This window comes from Argopecten irradians, chromosome 8 (assembly GCF_041381155.1).
Source record: "Argopecten irradians isolate NY chromosome 8, Ai_NY, whole genome shotgun sequence".
NCBI classification, from domain to species: domain Eukaryota; kingdom Metazoa; phylum Mollusca; class Bivalvia; order Pectinida; family Pectinidae; genus Argopecten; species Argopecten irradians.
In genome coordinates, this window is record NC_091141.1 from 44108390 (window position 1) to 44129132 (window position 20743).

At 39.0% G+C, this 20743-nt stretch overlaps 1 protein-coding gene across 1 annotated transcript; it reads left to right on the forward strand.

The window, feature by feature from the left end:
* Positions 1-9911: 9911 nt before the first annotated feature.
* On the forward strand, positions 9912-10412 carry LOC138329929 (uncharacterized). Its single transcript, XM_069277212.1, has one exon. The coding sequence runs from the start codon at positions 9912-9914 to the stop codon at positions 10410-10412; it is 501 nt and encodes a 166-aa protein (XP_069133313.1).
* The last annotated feature ends 10331 nt before the right edge of the window (positions 10413-20743 follow it).

Consider the following 20743-nt stretch of genomic DNA (forward strand, 5'->3'; position numbering starts at 1 on the left):
ACTTCAAATATCGAGTAAATAGCGCGATCAGATATACCATTAAGGCCCGCTCAATTTTGTCGACCTGTACCCGCTCAATTTTGGACCTACAGGTCGACAAAATTGAGCGAACGGTTTTTCGTCGATAACGGCAGTCTGTGAAGTCCCAGACATGAATAAATTTGTGTGTAGAATCATGTGATGTGATGTACTTCAAATATCGAGTAAATAGCGCGATCAGATATACCATTAAGGCCCGCTCAATTTTGTCGACCTGTACCCGCTCAATTTTGTCGACCTACAGGTCGACAAAATTGAGCCAACGGTTTTTCGTCGATAACGGCAGTCTGTGAAGTCCCAGACATGAATAAATTTGTGTGTAGAATCATGTGATATGATGTACTTCAAATATCGAGTAAATAGCGCGATCAGATATACCATTAAGGCCCGCTCAATTTTGTCGACCTACAGGTCGACAAAATTGAGCGAACGGTTTTTCGTCGATAACGGCAGTCTGTGAAGTCCCAGACATGAATAAATTTGTGTGTAGAATCATGTGATATGATGTACTTCAAATATCGAGTAAACAGCGCGATCAGATACCATAAGGCCCGCTCAATTTTGTCGACCTGTACCCGCTCAATTTTGTCGACCTACAGGTCGACAAAATTGAGCGAACGGTTTTTCGTCGATAACGGCAGTCTGTGAAGTCCCAGACATGAATAAATTTGTGTGTAGAATCATGTGATATGATGTACTTCAAATATCGAGTAAACAGCGCGATCAGATACACCATCAAGGCCCGCTCAATTTTGTCGACCTGTACCCGCTCAATTTTGTCGACCTACAGGTCGACAAAATTGAGCGAACGGTTTTTCGTCGATAACGGCAGTCTGTGAAGTCCCAGACATGAATAAATTTGTGTGTAAAATCATGTGATGTGATGTACTTCAAATATCGAGTAAATAGCGCGATCAGATATACCATTAAGGCCCGCTCAATTTTGTCGACCTGCCCGCTCAATTTTGTCGACCTACAGGTCGACAAAATTGAGCCAACGGTTTTTCGTCGATAACGGCAGTCTGTGAAGTCCCAGACATGAATAAATTTGCGTGTAGAATCATGTGATATGATGTACTTCAAATATTGAGTAAATAGCGCGATCAGATATACCATTAAGGCCCGCTCAATTTTGTCGTCGACCTATGTTGTCCTACAGGTCGACAAAATTGAGCGAACGGTTTTTCGTCGATAACGGCAGTCTGTGAAGTCCCAGACATGAATAAATTTGCGTGTAGAATCATGTGATATGATGTACTTCAAACATCGAGTAAACAGCGCGATCAGATACACCATCAAGGCCCGCTCAATTTTGTCGACCTACAGGTCGACAAAATTGAGCGAACGGTTTTTCGTCGATAACGGCAGTCTGTGAAGTCCCAGACATGAATAAATTTGTGTGTAGAATCATGTGATATGATGTACTTCAAATATCGAGTAAATAGCGCGATCAGATATAGCATTAAGGCCCGCTCAATTTTGTCGACCTGTACCCGCTCAATTTTGTCGACCTACAGGTCGACAAAATTGAGCGAACGGTTTTTCGTCGATAACGGCAGTCTGTGAAGTCCCAGACATGAATAAATTTGTGTGTAGAATCATGTGATGTGATGTACTTCAAATATTGAGTAAATAGCGCGATCAGATATACCATTAAGGCCCGCTCAATTTTGTCGACCTGTACCCGCTCAATTTTGTCGACCTACAGGTCGACAAAATTGAGCGAACGGTTTTTCGTCGATAACGGCAGTCTGTGAAGTCCCAGACATGAATAAATTTGCGTGTAGAATCATGTGATATGATGTACTTCAAATATCGAGTAAACAGCGCGATCAGATATACCATTAAGGCCCGCTCAATTTTGTCGACCTGTACCCGCTCAATTTTGTCGACCTACAGGTCGACAAAATTGAGCCAACGGTTTTTCGTCGATAACGGCAGTCTGTGAAGTCCCAGACATGAATAAATTTGCGTGTAGAATCATGTGATATGATGTACTTCAAATATTGAGTAAACAGCGCGATCAGATATACCATTAAGGCCCGCTCAATTTTGTCGACCTGTACCCGCTCAATTTTGTCGACCTACAGGTCGACAAAATTGAGCGAACGGTTTTTCGTCGATAACGGCAGTCTGTGAAGTCCCAGACATGAATAAATTTGTGTGTAGAATCATGTGATATGATGTACTTCAAATATCGAGTAAATAGCGCGATCAGATATACCATTAAGGCCCGCTCAATTTTGTCGACCTGTACCCGCTCAATTTTGTCGACCTACAGGTCGACAAAATTGAGCGAACGGTTTTTCGTCGATAACGGCAGTCTGTGAAGTCCCAGACATGAATAAATTTGTGTGTAAAATCATGTGATGTGATGTACTTCAAATATTGAGTAAATAGCGCGATCAGATATAGCATTAAGGCCCGCTCAATTTTGTCGACCTGTACCCGCTCAATTTTGTCGACCTACAGGTCGACAAAATTGAGCCAACGGTTTTTCGTCGATAACGGCAGTCTGTGAAGTCCCAGACATGAATAAATTTGCGTGTAGAATCATGTGATATGATGTACTTCAAATATTGAGTAAACAGCGCGATCAGATATACCATTAAGGCCCGCTCAATTTTGTCGACCTGTCCCCGCTCAATTTTGTCGACCTACAGGTCGTCGACAAAATTGAGCGAACGGTTTTTCGTCGATAACGGCAGTCTGTGAAGTCCCAGACATGAATAAATTTGTGTGTAGAATCATGTGATATGATGTACTTCAAATATCGAGTAAATAGCGCGATCAGATATACCATTAAGGCCCGCTCAATTTTGTCGACCTACAGGTACAGGTCGACAAAATTGAGCGAACGGTTTTTCGTCGATAACGGCAGTCTGTGAAGTCCCAGACATGAATAAATTTGTGTGTAGAATCATGTGATATGATGTACTTCAAATATTGAGTAAACAGCGCGATCAGATATACCATTAAGGCCCGCTCAATTTTGTCGACCTACAGGTCGACAAAATTGAGCCAACGGTTTTTCGTCGATAACGGCAGTCTGTGAAGTCCCAGACATGAATAAATTTGCGTGTAGAATCATGTGATATGATGTACTTCAAACATCTAGTAAACAGCGCGATCAGATACACCATCAAGAAGTCCCAGACATGAATAAATTTGCGTGTAGAATCATGTGATATGATGTACTTCAAATATTGAGTAAATAGCGCGATCAGATATACCATTAAGGCCTGCTCAATTTTGTCGACCTACAAAACAGTACTGAGGAAAGCAGACTGTCCATTAAGATCATACTCAGGACAGTGTATCAAACCAGTGGGGAGGACAACCTTACCGTGTCAGTACAATGATGTAAACTCGCGTTTACAATTCTATGTTGTGGACATCAAAGTACCGAATGTACTGGGTGGTGAAGCATGTAAAAACATGAACTTGGTCAGGAGAATTAATATGATTGAATATCCTCAAGAGATTCAAAACAAGTATGCAGACTTGTTTCAAGGGATTGGATGTTTACCAGGTAAACACAGGATCAAGATTGACCCAACAATTACTCCTGTACTACACCCACCAAGGAAAATACCTGTCGCGCTTAAGGACCAGGTCAAGGACGAACTGAAACGAATGAAGGAAATCGGTGTTATTATCAAGGAAACCGAACCAACAGAATGGGTACACAGTATGGTTGTTGTCACAAAACCAAACAAAATTGAGGAAACTTACACAGAAAGATGTCGAATGGGAATGGTCTATGGAGCAGGAGGAGAGCTTTCAAAATCACAAGCTCATGGCTACCGAAGCACCGATTCTCAGATTCTATGATCCAAAGTTACCGCTAACCCTATCGTGGGACTTATTTTTTCATTCATCCAAAGCAATATCCTGACGTATTATAAAAAAAAAATGGCTGCACAGATCCTTTAAATCAATTTTAAGACTTTTAAGAAGTAGTAGCAATAGGTGATATATGTGATAATGATGTTATTAAGTATATTTATGAAAATAGTAGCTATTAATGTGATAATAGTTTCACATCAACCTTATGGTTTGTAGTATGTTGGTAATGTACACAGTTTGTAATACTTTAAGTCTATGATTTAATTACTGCAATAGTAGCTAATGTGATGATAGTGTTCAATATTTCCCCAAGTTGTTGATGTATAAAAGTATATAATGCTAAGTCTTATGACTTACTGCAGTAGTACCTAATGTGATAGTAGTAGTGGTGTAATATATAAATTATTGGTTTCATATTTTAATTTTATTAACAAGTTGTTTTTTTAATTATAAGATGCAGGACTCAAATCATTCATAAGAATATATATATATGTCATTAATAATTCAATATGTAGTTTAAAAGTCTTTCACAATTCTAGTCTTGTAAGTGATGATCATTGTTTAAAAGAATAACAATTGATTATATTTGCATGAAGTCAGAATATAATTTGTTTGTTGATAAAGGTTTCTTGTTGTTATTTGTTGAATTAAACGCCTAGAGAGTGTTCTTGGCTACAAGCTATAGCATCTTTCCATTATTATTTTCACTAAGTTATATACTGATAATGCCATTGAGATTTCATTTTGATAGAAAGAAATTTTTATCTCACATTTTTCCAAAATGTAATATAAACAGTGTTTATGTAAAATTGTGAAAATGAATCAATGTTTCTAAGGCTTTTTGCAACTTTTACAAGCAGTGTAAGACATTATGCTGAGATCTGAGAATAATAGCATAATGAATTCTCAATGCCATCATATGGGAATTTGTTTCCCTCAAATTGTGCCCCACCCCCCTGCACACAAAGACCTGGATCCGTCCCTGTATAAAATATATAGTGCATAGGAAGTATTTGTATAGATTTATGTTAACATTGTAAGCTAACGTTATTTATATGCTAACTAAACCTCCTATATTAATTGACAAAAACGACAAGATTTTAACAATGGAAACATACCGTGTTTAAAGTTGTATTGCTGCTAATTTCACTGTAACGATATGTAACTTAAACATTTGATATTTAAACGTTGACATGTAACTTGATGATTTAGCTACCCAAAAGCATATGTCGGCCTATAAGAGAGCCGAAATCTAGGAATCATATATTCCTGGTTTTGAATAAAGCGCCTTCAATCACCGCCATGTTCAGTGACTTCGGGTTTTGTCGGATTCCTAATCGTATCACGTGACTGACGTTCGACACGACCTGCACGTGGTGAGCCAGGTAACTAGCGTAAGCACACATGTGTTTGTTTACGTTTCCCTTCTGGCCTATATGAGCAAATCATACTGGTATATGTCCACAGATTGAGTATTTGAAACATCCAATTTACACATTACCGTAAAATGTTGCGTGTATCAAATATTGTAATGTGCGAGCATTATTTTCTTTGTAGATAGAGTAGCTAGTAAAGCAGGTGAACGGGTATATTTTGAGCGAAGGTGTAAATATCACATGTCAAATTTTACTTTACTAGCTACATAATCATACTAACAGAACACCTAACACGGTAATATAGGGATTGGATGTCGCTTTTATGTTAACCTAGCTGCAATATTGTAGCTCAAAAGACTTTTTAACAGAAAATGGTGTCGTCTTTAGAGCTACAATTGGTGCCTATTACTGCTAATGGAGCAAAGTAATGATTATGCAAACCATTATAAAACGTTTGTTTGTATTTTTATCGTACTTGTTTGATATCGCTTACCTACTAGGCAATAAAACTGAACCACATAAAATATCAAATTCTCATCGAGGCATTATTATTTAACATATTACATATGAAGGTCTTTCTGAAGGGAATGTATACGGCAAGTCCACAAATTGTGAATTTGACGTCTTGTGAGCGGTACGGTAGATATTAAGAATGGTAGTTATGTTTGTTTTGGACAAAAATAATATGTAAATGCATGTATATGCATAAAAAAAATTGGAAACCTACAAAAAAGTATAGAAAACTATGCCCGAGTGATTTTCGGAGGCAGTGCTCCACTACGACACATAGTGACCAATTCGTACCCGACCAAAAGGTAGTAGATCTAGGCCGGGTACGCATATTCGTTCTAATGTTATTAACCATGCTTGTATATTGAATATATTCTTAGAGGAATTGCTCCATACAAGCATGGTTAACATAACAGCGATATCCAATCCCTACATTTACACTCACGTGATTTTTTATTTATATTTTATGCAATAACATCGTCATTTGAAAGTGACGTAATTATTCAATAAAAGTCAGTCATAAGTGGGAGGAGCTTCCTCCAAATGATGACTCTTCACATAACGTAGAATTATTCATCCGCGACGACAAAAAAGTTCGATAAGTCAGTGTAAAATAAACATGAGAAATAAAATAACTTTCAGAGATAATTTTGTCTAATCTGATTAGGTATTTAAATAAGTATTTATTTTTAGTATAAGTTAATACATAGCGTAAATTATTTACATAAAGTAGGCCTATTTGTACTCGGCCACATGTGTACGAACATAGTGACCGTTAGGTTGTGCAGCGAGGCGAAGCTGACGCACGCTTACAAACTGGTGTTTGCCGAAGTTGTCAAAAGGCAGATGTTCAAGTAGCTCAATGTGTTTAAGATTGTCGTTTGACTTCTTGATATTACATCATTGGGAGCCAGGTGATTACATAATCTACGGTAGCTTCATCGATTTATTGAACAACTTCACTTGTGTTAGATGAATACTGTACAGGCCTACACTATATTTATGTGACGGGTAACTGTCAACATGTGGATTACTAGCGGTGCATGTTTTATAATACACATTATTAAAAGCCTCAAAGAACCCAAAGACGAGAGGATATGTTTATAACTGACCATCCAAAAGACTCGATCGTAGGACGAACACAGACACAGAGGTAATGTTTACATTTGACAACCATCATTTTGAACAAAAATGAAATCATTGAACGTCGTCGGGATATTTTTCCCCGTTTCTTTACTGTTGATAAATTGTTAATTCGTTTTGACACACAACACTATAGGCCTACATGTGATGTGTGTCAAAACGTAAACAAAGCCATTTGTTTCTTTAAAAAAAGTATTCCTTTTACCTTGCATAGAACATTTTCTTACGCAAGTTCAAAGTTTAATGTTACCATGCAGTTATGGTAAACAAACTCGGCTAATATTTGCCTATAGTGAACAAGCCTAGCAAGTGTAAATATATTGAAATGGAATCCTTTATTGTCAAATACACCGAAATATTAAGCCAACGGTCAGAGACTCACGGGGCATGCCGACTATGGACAGGAGCCCGGTCAAAGGAGTACGGTATCGTCCGTTACAGACACCCAGTCACAGGGTCTTGGAGAACGGTTACAGCACAGAGATTTGTGCTGATAATTGAAAAGCGTGACTTTAATTTACCGGCTAATTTTGATGCATCGCATTTGTGTCATAACAACTTGTGTGTCAATCCCGAACATTTAAGCTTAGAGCCTCATTATGTAAATAACAACAGAATTCACTGTAAAAATATGAACAGATGCACAGGACATGGGGATTTATATCCTAATTGCTTGTTACAGCATTATAGAAATTATTGAAATTCGTCAAAAAAACAAGATACTCCATCTCAAAACCAAGCTAAGAGGAAATCCCATCTGAACGTGGAAGCACAAAAATCAATAACAAAAAAAACCCAACCAGAAATGGAATTTAAAAAAAAATGGCAAACTACACCAAGTAGAAAACTACGCCCCATCAGCTTAAGGTAGCTCCATACTTTTGGGAAAACCCATGTCATTTTTTTCTAACAGGTCTTATTTTCTTGCATTTTTCATGTAGATTTCAATTCTGTAAAGATAAATGGGTGTTCTCGAACTACTTTTTGAGATATTTAAGCTTGAAATATACCATCAATGCAAATTTGTTGGCCGAAAATAGAAAAATTCATAAAATTATGTTTTCTGTAATATAAGGGTGAATGTTGTCTCGATCCTGTTGATTTTTTGTCCTAAATTTCTAACGATGGAACAATATACAAAACTCTTGTATTTTTACAAATGCTTACTATTTTTTGTTATTTTCCAGGACCGTTTCTATACGTAATTATCATGTTTTGCCATATTTTCGTGCGTAAAAAATCAATGAATAGGCCAAAAAGGAAAAGAAAACCCATATCAATTTCATAATATTTGTATATGATATGCCGAAGATAATATATTTTTCAAATATCATATAAAAACATGGGGTCCTCGATCAAAATTTCACAATTTTGTAAGCTTGAAGTTTGTAACTCACAACCCTACCCCCATTTCATCCAGTGCTAAGATGGGTCATATTTGACTATTTTTTGAAAATCATGCAGCAAAAAAAAACATTCCACATCAGTTCATATGTTTTTGTGATAGTATATATGGTTTATGTCTGTTTGTTTTTATGATTTTCTCCAAATTTTGTGTTTAAAGGAAATCCGTATGCGATTTTTTTTAGAATTCCAGAATTTCGGTCTGGCCGGATCCCCTCTTATCATTTATAGCGACGAATTGCACTTCCGGTGTTTGAAAATCCATTTACATTTACGACAGGAACGGAAAAACCTCTGAGATAGCATATAATTTTCACTTCACTGCTTTTATTTGATTTATTTGATGATTTTAAACATTTAATATTATATGTAGACAATTTTCATCTATTGAAAAAATATCCAGGTGGGATGTCGTGGCGTATCGGAAACCATTCCGGAATTCAAAACAACCTCCGAAACATCCGGTATAGCGTCATATGAATTGGCGCAGTTTTCAAAAGTATGGACCTACCTTAACAACAATTCCAGGCAAGATCCTTCAATTTTGGTTGTATAGCTCTTATATCCTATTAACAGCCAGGGTCATATAAGGACGTGCCAGGTTTGTTGTCATGTAAGGACGTGCCAGGTTTGTTGGTGGAGGAAAGCCGGAGTTCCCGGGAAAAAAACCACCGGCCAGTGGTCTGTACCTGTCAATTGCCCCACATGAGATTCGAACCCGCATCCCAGAGTTGGAGGGTTTGTGGTAATATGTCAGTACATCTTAACCACTAGGCCACCATGAAAATGGTAATATGTCGGGACATCTTAACCACTCGGCCAAGAATTATTAGAGATGAAATAGTGAATCACATTGACCATAATAAATTATTCACTGAACATTAACACGGCTTCATGACAGGAAAATCATGTCTAAGGAACCTACTAGAAGTAATGGAGAGTTTGGCCGAAGCCATTGATAACGGAGAAAATGTTGATACCATCTATTTAGACTTCAGTAAGGCATTCAACAAAGTTCCTCACAACCACTTAATACATAACTCCAAGGTTACGGGATAATTGGGATAGTCTGGTTACAGTAACTCGCGGGTACCCTAGGTAGTGTACTAATGTCTAACTAACCATTATCTTTGTGTGTTCAGGTAGCCGTCATCCTTTGAGTAAAGAACAGACTTTATAAGAAGGAAAGTGTTGAATTATCATTTATGACGGCTACCTTCACATACAAAGCCTTGGCCGATCAGTCCCCACAGCATGTCCGTGCAATGATGACAGTATGTTGGCTTGTGAAATGTTTTCTTGATAAAGAAATGTCCATGGCCATGTTCGTCCGGGTCTACACCACAATGTAACATATTGTTATCCGCTAGGCTCGAGTTCTCCATGGAGGCTGATCTGTCAGTGGGGATGAAGTTTTCCTGTTGCGTGCTCGCTCTACTTTACCTCTGCCATTACACTCGAACGAAAACCGACATATTCACAACAAACACTGCGAGGAGATGGACAGACGGTAGCAAGCACAGCTGACGAAACCATCGTATCTTCTCCGACACTATGATACATCACGACCATTTGCCGAATCTGTCATAAATGACATTACGAAATCGTCAGCATCTCCGCAAGTTCACTCCCTTCAACACCACCTCGCCTTATGCCGCAGTTTCGCCACCCATATCAGACGTACGGCCATCTAAGGTGATGTTGCCTTCCGATGAAATTCCGTCTGCAGCTGCAGCCCCACGACGACAAGGTGACCAATCGCCGCCTCCACGGACGACACAGGCCACGGCTCCTGTATCACCACCGGCCCCACTCCCCCAACTGTCACCACATGTGCGCGGGACACCGGCTCCTATGAGTAGCATGACAACACTGTCACAGGGGGCCACTCTCCCACCAACACCACGTCGGTTAAACTTTAATACAACAGGTGACCATGACAACATCCCTCAGCAAATTGAGCCAGTTGTAACGCGAGTACCACGAGCTCTCTCTCGACTTCAGCCACACAACAAGCCAGGTATAAAGGAACTGGAACCACACGGACCTCGTCATAGTGCAGGAGTTGTACCAAATGATTCATCGCCGTGATATTAACTCTCATACATGTGCATGTGGACTTCAGGACAAGACTATTATTTCAGTTTTATATGTCCCATAAAAACTTGCCCTTGGGGGAGGAGATAACTAACCATTATCTTTGTGTGTTCAGGTAGCCGTCATCCTTTTCCATATTCCTTCAGTATCATCCATGTATTGAATTTTTCAGCTGGGGGGAGGGATGTACTTTTTGTAATCTTCAACTTGTTTAAATCATTGTTTTATAATTATGTTGTTTCATAAGTTGATTTATGTTGTAATTAATATGTTATTTTCTGAATACCTGTAAAATATACATGCATGTTCACTGTATATGTCATGATGGAAAAGTATTTCATCCTTTGAGTAAAGAACAGACTTTATAAGAAGGAAAGTGTTGAATTATCATTTAATGTCCAGTCCTATTCTTGATCTATATTAACGATCTGCCAGATGTCGTTAACCTACAGGCATTTGGCTCTATAGACATTTTTATCTCTATGTATATGTAATACTGTGACACAGTATTATATATATATATATATGTCTATAGAGCCAAATGCCTGTGGTTAACCATAGTGTCATTAAACACTTTGCTGATGACTCTAAGCTGTTTAAGAACAACGGTACTGTCCGATATAAACAGCATAGTCAAATGGACTCGAGACTGGAAAAGTACCTCAATATTGGTAACCTAACACAAAATTCTGTTGACAAGTATTCACAGAGAAAGACCTAGTGGTGACATTTAATACTTCAGCCAACATATCTAAAAAAAAAGCAAATAGTATCCTACGATTTGGAATTTCAATCAAAATACTTAACAATGTCGTGAAATTTGTCAATATTTCTTGTTATATGTTTCATAAGGAATGTAGAACAATACATTTATGTCATATTTTGCTTTATTGTTATGTAACAGAATAAGCCTCACTGAATTGTCCCTTTAAATCTTCTTTGTATACTGTACGTACTATTACATTAACACTTTTCTGTTTGTGATAGTTGTGCTCATTGTTATAGCACACTCTACTGGTGCTGAGGTCAGGAATCTAGCACCCTTGTTACTCGGGTTCTTTTTTCGAGGTTTTTTGGTATACTTTATGAGAATTTTGCTCAGATTGCAGTTGAGGTAGAGAGTGCCTGATATCAGGGGCCACAATAGGAGATGCACTCCATTTTTTTCATACAGGAATCACCCAACCCATTATTTGCCGTGAACAGCACCGTTAAATGCACACTAATATTCTTGCTAAATAACACATTTTTTGGGTGTAGCAGCCTGTAAAACATTGGCTAGCTATTCCTATGATGTAACTTTTGTCAGTCATATCTTTACAAGCAATTTGTGCTAATTGTACCAGGTATATTACAGTAGACAATGGAAGATTTATTGCACCTGTTGTCTACTTGTACATTAATCAGGTGGGGCCCGTCTCAACTCATTTATTTCCCTGGCCTTATTTGCGTTGCACCTGCTGGTCCCATAAATGTTTCTTGGAGGTCAGCATGCATGGTCAAATTTGGGACTGCAGGGTTTTGCCCCCTTTTTGGCAATTTAATTTTTTTATACATTCTATGCCTATTTGACACCTAACTACATGTTTTATATCATACATGAAACTGAAACATAAAACCCCTTATTGTAGATATCAACTTCTGGATTGTCACATGTCCTTGTGTGAGGAAATAATTTGCACAAGATCACCGGTTTAAATTGTATTTAACAATCTGTTACTATGACTTCAGATGCTAGGTTTTTCAGATGCTAGGTTTTAAATGTTATCTTGTTTATATTCAGGTCTCAAGCCCTTCACTTTGACTATACAGGGCCTAAGGAACTTTACACTACCAGGCTAGGGTTTCCTTCAGATGCTGGGAAAACTACTACCAGGGCGTGTCCTTACAGCTAAAGAATAAACATCAGGACTCAGTCTCTTCCAGGTGTGAGTGTCTTTTTCAGGTGAAACCTTACTTACTCCATGTTCTGCACATAATTTACCCTTAGTATGGTGTACACTGCTTTTGAAACCTAGATTTCATTTCTTATACCTCCTGTTCAGAGTCAAGTCAGGTTGAAATTTCCCTCTGAAATGAATCTAAACAGTGACACCTTTTTTTACATGGATCTGTATTAAACACATGTGTTCTAAATATTTTAAAAAAGAAAGTGTTTGAAAATTCAAAATGGTCTCTGCAGAATTTGGGCAAAATATTTGACCAAGAACAGAAAATATGTGTAGTAGTGAATTTTTGTGAAATTTTATGTTTAGACAAGATAGAGAGCAAGCAAGAGAGTAGTAGAGAGTTTTTCAGGTGCTAGGTAGAGAGTTTTTCAGGTGCTAGGTTTTAAATGTTATCTTGTTTATATTCAGGTCTGAAGCCCTTCACTTTGACTATTACAGGGCCTAAGGAACTTTACACTACCAGGCTAGGGTTTCCTTCAGATGCTGGGAAAAACTACTACCAGGGCGTGTCCTTACAGCTAAAGAATAAACATCAGGACTCAGTCTCTTCCAGGTGTGAGTGTCTTTTTCAGGTGAAACCTTACTTACTCCATGTTCTGCACATAATTTACCCTTAGTATGGTGTACACTGCTTTTGAAACCTAGATTTCATTTCTTATACCTCCTGTTCAGAGTCAAGTCAGGTTGAAATTTCCCTCTGAAATGAATCTAAACAGTGACACCTTTTTTTACATGGATCTGTATTAAACACATGTGTTCTAAATATTTTAAAAAAGAAAGTGTTTGAAAATTCAAAATGGTCTCTGCAGAATTTGGGCAAAATATTTGACCAAGAACAGAAAATATGTGTAGTAGTGAATTTTTGTGAAATTTTATGTTTAGACAAGATAGAGAGCAAGCAAGAGAGTAGTAGAGAGTTTGATGCAGTAGGTTAATTATAGTGTAGTGATAAGGGCAGGCATGAGGACAAGTGATAAGGATGATAAAGGGCAGGTGTAAGGACCAGTGACAAGGAGTAGAGTGGAGGGTCACAAGCGGTCCAGTGGCTTAGCGGGACAGAGAATAGATGTGTTTTTGTAAGAATTTAAATGCTTAATTATGTTAGATGTAGATAGCTTAGAATTGTGTATGATATGTCCTTAGATTAATCAATTGGTATAGTTTTGCATGATACAAGTAGATAAAAGATGCAGTTTAGGATAAATTAGTATTAAAGGTTTTTGTGTCTCGGATAACACAGATATTACATGTATTTGACATTTAAACTTAAATAACCTCAACAAACAAACAATGCCTTAGACTTTATAATTTGCAGTTGATAGAGTAGAACATTCTAAATAATTTGGTGTGCATAAACATATGATTGACTTTATAATTAGATTGTAAGAATGGAATGAGTCCCATACCAGTTTAACAGGAAAGTGGAGGAAAGTTACAGAGTGGATGTTTGGAGGGTCATCTTAGGGGCAGTTCGAGTGAGAGAGATAAAAGTGACAAGTCAGGTGTGAGGGGTAGATTTAGATTTTGGATTTCATTCGGAACATTTGAACACTACAGTAATAAAGGACAAGAAATCAACAACCTGTCTTCAGCGTTATAACATATGGCTCGATTTCATTTCAGAACCTGGATTATTTAAAATAGAAAAAGAAGAATGCATACAGACTTGCAGTCATTGTGTCACAGTTTATGTATGAACCCTGACCATTTTATATTAAAGGCCCAATATCCGTATTTTTCTTATTTTTTCATGATTTAGAAGAATGTTGAAAAAAAAATCCTGTTGTAAATCATGCAGAGACAGGACTGAATCGAAGTCAAGATGAGCGATTATGATTTGGAATATTTTGATAAAAATCAAATAAATATTAAACATCGCTAGGTGGGTCCCACTTAGTCAAACACACCGAAGTTTGCCGACATTGTAACGTCGTTGCCAAGAACGTCATGTGACTACCGTAACTACGTAACGTCTGTACGAAATCTTCCGAAAACGGGTCATGAACTTTCCGATTTCCGTTCCGCAATAATCGTAACTAGTTCTATGACGACCAGTTTAAAATGAAGGCATGTTTACATGTATCGACTTTCAACAACTACTGTACCAAAGCTATTAAAAAACATTCTAAATATTCTTTAATATATCTTAATTTCAACTACATCGACAAATACTAACAATATCGGAGTCGAATTTAACTTGAATTTTTGTTGATAGTTACCTTTAGTGTGGCTTTAACAATAACAGCATTGATTAAATTCATACTTGATTTGAAAATGTGATTCTTTATTTGTCATTTGAGGGGTATTTATAGTTATTGTACCAAATTTATCCAACTACCACCATGTGGAGGTTCCTGTTTAGGTTGCCATATACAGATGTATATGTAACATTTTGTATTACATTTGTTTGGTCAATTTAGAATTTAAATGTTCTTATAACCCAAATGTCTAATAAATGTCTCACTTCTATTCACTATAGTTAAACCTGAGGTTGATTGTCTCCCTTGCATTGGTGAATGGTGGGATCCAGAGGTTGATTGTCTCCCTTGCATTGGTGAATGGTGGGATCCAGAGGTTGATTGTCTCCCTTGCATTGGTGAATGGTGGGATCCAGAGGTTGATTGTCTCCCTTGCATTGGTGAATGGTGGGATCCAGAGGTTGATTGTCTCCCTTGCATTGGTGAATAGTGGGATCCAGCTGACCTCTCCTGTAGACACACTTCCGAGCAGACTTGGACATTTTTGTGCGCTTCTTGTGTTGTTAACAGCTAATGATACCAGGATTATCTTCCAGACCGTTGGTTTGTATTCATGTTCCCATTAATAAATTTCCTCTGTGCTGAGTTAATTGAGCTTGTGCTTGACCTCCCCACACAGAATACCACTGGAATTTGAACCTTCTGCTGTATATCTTTGTCAGCAGTGTTTTCAGTGTCATAATTGTATTGTTTTGTCTTCCCTCAGCATTTCATCCAAGTTCTGATGATTTGAGAGAGATACATTTAAACATTGATCCCAATATTTTTTACTTCATTGAAATATGAAAAAAAACTAATTGCAAACTGCTCTCTTGCAAAAGATAAAGTAAAAAAAATATTGCGATCAATGCTTATAATTAATATTTAAAGTACATATAATTAAAAATAAAAACATATAAATATACACTTTCACTGATTTAATATCGGATTATTTTTTAACGAAATTAATAGGGACAGGGACAATGCCACTACCTTGTGATGTGTACATGACGTCACATTTTCGCGCCCTTTTTATTGTCAACATGTACTAGGCCTACCTGTATTCAGTCAGGAACAATAACACTAGCCCGGTCTGTCAACATGTACTGTAGGCTTACCTGTATTCAGTCAGGAAAAATGACACTAGCCCGGTCTGTTCAACATGTACTAAGGCCTACCTGTATTCAGTCCGGAACAATGACACTAGCCCGGTCTGTCAACATGTACTAGGCTTACCTGTATTCAGTCAGGAACAATGACACTAGCCCGGTCTGTCAACATGTAGTAAGGCCTACCTGAATTCAGTCCGGAACACTATTACACTAGTATTCAGTCCGGTGACATGTCTGTCAACATGTACTAGGCTTACCTGTATTCAGTCCGGAACAATGACACTAGCCCGGTCTGTCAACATGTACTAAGGCCTACCTGTATTCAGTCCGGAACAATGACACTAGCCCGGTCTGTCAACATTTACTAAGGCCTACCTGTATTCAGTCAGGAACAATGACACTAGCCCGGTCTGTCTTTCAAAAGGAAAATGTACGATTATCGAAAGTGGAATGGGACAAAATTTCAGCAGACAAAATGTTCTGACTGTGAGAGGCTGAATACTGGATCATAGATGCCTGTTGATGGCACCTCGAGCGTTCACTAGAGTATTTTTATGGTATTCTCTTATCATATTGATATCTGTTCCCATGCTTTTTGCTCTGTTTTGAACATATTTTGTTGTAGCTTCAGCATTAAAGGGCCTCCTTTGATATTCTTTCTAGATGAAGCTGTTTCCCATTTGATTCCAGGCTCCAGTCTGATAAAAACGTTGAGTTATGCAGTACTTTGCTTGTGTATATAATTCAGGTAGCTCAAGGTAGAGCATGTTTGAAATAAACAAGATCTGGGTTCGAGTCCTGGCCTGAATTTATATTAGATATTGCAAACCGACACTTTTCTCAAGTTTCATATGTAGGTTCCTCTAGGGCCATTAGTTGTGTTATGTATTGGATCATCCGGATAAGTCCTGATTATAGTATGTACCCGTTTAGTGGTCACGTGAATAAATGAAAGCCTCGTTCTGGTGTAATACACACATGGTTGTTGTAGTTGTTATTTGGCGTCCGCTCCCAACATTGTTGATACACAACATTTATGGCGACGAGGATGGGATGCAGCCAAATACAACGATAAGAGAAACCCTACATGCTCCGGCGGAATGATTGTCATCGTCAGGAAAGAAAGGTAGGAAGAGTAAAACCGATTTATCCCCGCTCACACTGAATCGTCTGCAAAAAAAATGGCGGCCAAAATCTCCGTGGGAAGGCTTGAACCATTTGACGAGCATATAGAAACTTGGGACTCTTATAGTGAAAGGCTTGAACAGTACTTTATCGCTAATGAAATAAAACCAGAAACAAAGGTCCCTGCATTACTCAGTGTAATAGGTGGGCGAACATACGGGATATTGAGAGATCTCACAGCCCCAGCTAAGCCTGCGACGAAATCGTATGATGAACTTGTCGAGACCCTGTCCAGACATTTGTCTCCCAAACCGCTGTTGATTGCTGAGAGGTTCAGGTTTTATAAGCGTGATCAGAAAGAAGGTGAGGGTGTACGAGACTACATCGCACAGCTGAGAAAATTTTCGGAACATTGTGAATTCGGAACGGTACTGGACGACGCGCTACGTGACCGATTTGTCTGTGGTCTCTCTAACGAGATGATTCAACGGAAATTACTATCGGTGAAAACTCTAACATTTGAGAAAGCGGTGGATATCGCAGTAGCTATGGATACGGCTTCTAGAGATGCAGTAGAACTGCAGGCTAAACATGTACAAAAACCAGTACACAGTACTAAAGTAAATAAAACCAAAACTGTCAAGTCTAACCCCAAACCATGCTATCGATGTCTACGAACAGGACATGACCAGCAAGACTGTTTTTACAAGTCAGAAAAATGCAGGAAATGTGGAAAGATAGGTCATATTCAAAAGGCATGTCGACAGGATGTAAACAAAGCGACAGGAAATAAAGTGGCAAGCAGTAAACCATGGAATAGATCATCAAAAAAGGTTCACGCATTTGACACGAATGAGGATCTCATTGGACATGTAGAGTTATACTCTATTGGCAGTAATAAATCCGAGCCATTCTGGATTACTCCACAGGTAAATGGAAAGTCACTAAGTATGGAATTAGACACCGGATCAGAAGTTTCTGTGATGTCGCGCCAGGATTTTTCTAAACATTTTGGAAAAGAGAAACTTTACCCTACTACAGTTACATTGAAAACCTATTCAGGTGAGCCTATAACTCCATGTGGGAAGCTGGATGTTACAGTTGAGCTCAATGGTCAGAAGAGTAATCTCCCTTTATACGTAATAGAGAAAGGAGGCCCTCCACTATTTGGACGTAGTTGGCTACGCTCTATCCGTTTAGACTGGGCGGAAATACATGCTGTATCAGGTTCAAAGGTCAAACTCTCCATTCCGACGAAGGAGGTAGAAAATATCGTGGAGAAGTACGCAGATGTCTTTGACGAGTCGTTAGGAACACTTAAGGACATCAAAGCTAGTTTACACCTTAAGGATGGATGTACTCCTAAGTTTCTGAAGGCTAGACCCCTTGCATACTCCTTACGGCCTGCTGTAGAAAAGGAACTGGACCGTTTGGTGGACTTAGGAATTTTGGAACCTGTTGAGCACAGTGAATGGGCTACTCCAATTGTAGCCGTACCGAAACGCGACGGAACTATCCGACTGTGTGGTGACTTCAAAACTACCATTAACCCTGTTTTACAGATTGACAAGTACCCTCTACCCAAAGTGGATGATATTTTTGCGAACTTATCTGGAGGAAAACATTTCACTAAGCTCGATTTACGCCATGCATATCTACAGATGAAAGTCGAGGAGGACCATAGGAAGTATCTTACCATAAATACTCACCGTGGTTTATTCAGATACAACCGACTAGTCTTCGGTATTGCCTCGGCTCCAGCAATATGGCAACGTGCCATGGAACAGATACTCCAGGGAACCAACGGAACACAGTGTATATTGGATGATATGATTATCACTGGTCGTTCAACAGAGGAACATCTGCTAAACTTAGATGCAGTACTGTCACGATTACAGAAATCAGGTCTAAAGGCTAACTTAGACAAGTGTAACATTTTCCAGGACAAAGTACAATTTTGTGGACATATCATAGATCAGGAAGGTCTACACAAAACCCAGGACAAAATTGAAGCAGTTGTAAACGCAGTACGGCCAGAAAACGTAACTCACCTGCGTGCTTTCCTCGGGTTAGTGAATTATTATGGGAAGTTCATGGAAAATCTATCGATGGTGTTAAGGCCACTACATCATCTACTGGAGAAGAACGTACCCTGGAAATGGACAACGGAATGCCAGCAAGCATTCAACAAGGTGAAAAACATGATGGTATCTGACAAAGTGTTGGCACACTATGACCCAAACTTACCAGTAGCGTTATCATGTGACGCATCTCCGTATGGATTGGGCGCAGTATTATCCCACAAGTTTCCAGACGGAACGGAACGGCCAATCGCATATACTTCACGATCCCTCAACAACGCTGAGAAAAACTATTCACAAATTGACAAAGAGGCACTAGGTATCATTTGGGGAATCAAGAGATTTAATGTGTATTTGTATGGAAGGAACTTCACTCTGGTGACAGATCACCAACCTCTGGTCTCTATATTTAGCCCTCAGAAGGGAATATCAACAACAAGCTCATCACGTCTTCAGCGCTACGCAATATTCTTGTCCGGGTATGATTATACAATCAAATACCGAAACACAAAACTACATGGTGACGCGGACGGACTTTCGCGCATGCCGCAGAAATCCAGAGTTCCCGACGCAAATGACAGTGAAGAAGATATCATGGATGAAGCTCATATATTCCAAGTATCACAAATGGAACGCTTACCTGTGACCTCAAGTCAGCTGAGGAAAGAAACCTCCAAAGACAAATTACTGGCTGTAGTTTACGACGCAGCTATGCGAGGCTGGAACAAGCCTGAAGATAAAACTTTACTACCATTCTACGAGAGAAGGAATGAGATTACTGTACATCAAGGTTGTTTGTTATGGGGAATACGAGTGATAATCCCTCAGAAACTCCAGAGAGAAATATTGGAAGAAATTCACACTGGACATCTCGGTGTGGTGAAAATGAAGTCTTTGGCAAGAAGCTACATTTGGTGGCCGGGAATGGACTCTGAAATAGAAAACCTAGCAAAGAAATGTTCAGGATGTCAAGTTAACAGAAATACCCCTAGAGAAGCTCCTGTTCATCCTTGGGAATTTCCTTTGAGAACCTGGCAGCGAATACACATTGATTTCGCGGGTCCTTTCCTCGGAGCCATGTTCTTAATCATCGTAGATGCTTATTCTAAGTGGCCAGAAGTAGTACCGATGCAGTCAACTACCGCCACGCGTACAATCGACAGACTACGTGAAGTATTCGCGAGAACTGGCATTCCAGAACAGATTGTCAGTGATAACGGACCCCAGTTCACTTCACAGGAATTTGCTGACTTCATCGCAGCCAATGGCATTCGCCATATCACATCAGCACCTTTTCATCCTCGCACAAACGGTCTAGCGGAGAGGTTTGTGCAGACATTCAAGCAAGCTATGAAATCATCAAGGACTGATGATGGTACACTACAGAAGAAACTCTCAAAATTTCTTCTCGCGTACAGAAACACAGAACACTCTACAACGCAGGAGTCGCCGGCAACATTGTTTATGGGACGTAAACTACGTACACGGCTAGATTTGTTGAAACCTGATCTTAGCGAGACAGTCAGAACATCTCAAGAAAAGATGTGTTCTAGAAACAGGTCAACTCCAAGGTCATTTGATAATGGCGACCCAGTAGTAGTTCGAGATTACCGTGGAGGTGATAAATGGACATGTGGTACGGTACAGTCGCGTACAGGGCCTGTGTCATACAAGGTCAAAGTCAACGATCGTCTGTGGCGTCGTCATACAGATCAATTGGCGAAAACTGGTAGTCCAGCATTACCACCACCTACGGATCTGCTGGTAGGAGAGGAGAAGGAAGTCTCGGTAGAAGACACTGTAAGGCCTGACGTAACGAAT

Coding starts and splice junctions, on each gene's coding strand:
- LOC138329929 (XM_069277212.1), top strand. CDS start 9,912: ATGACATTACGAAATCGTCAGCATCTCCGCAAGTTCACTCCCTTCAAC.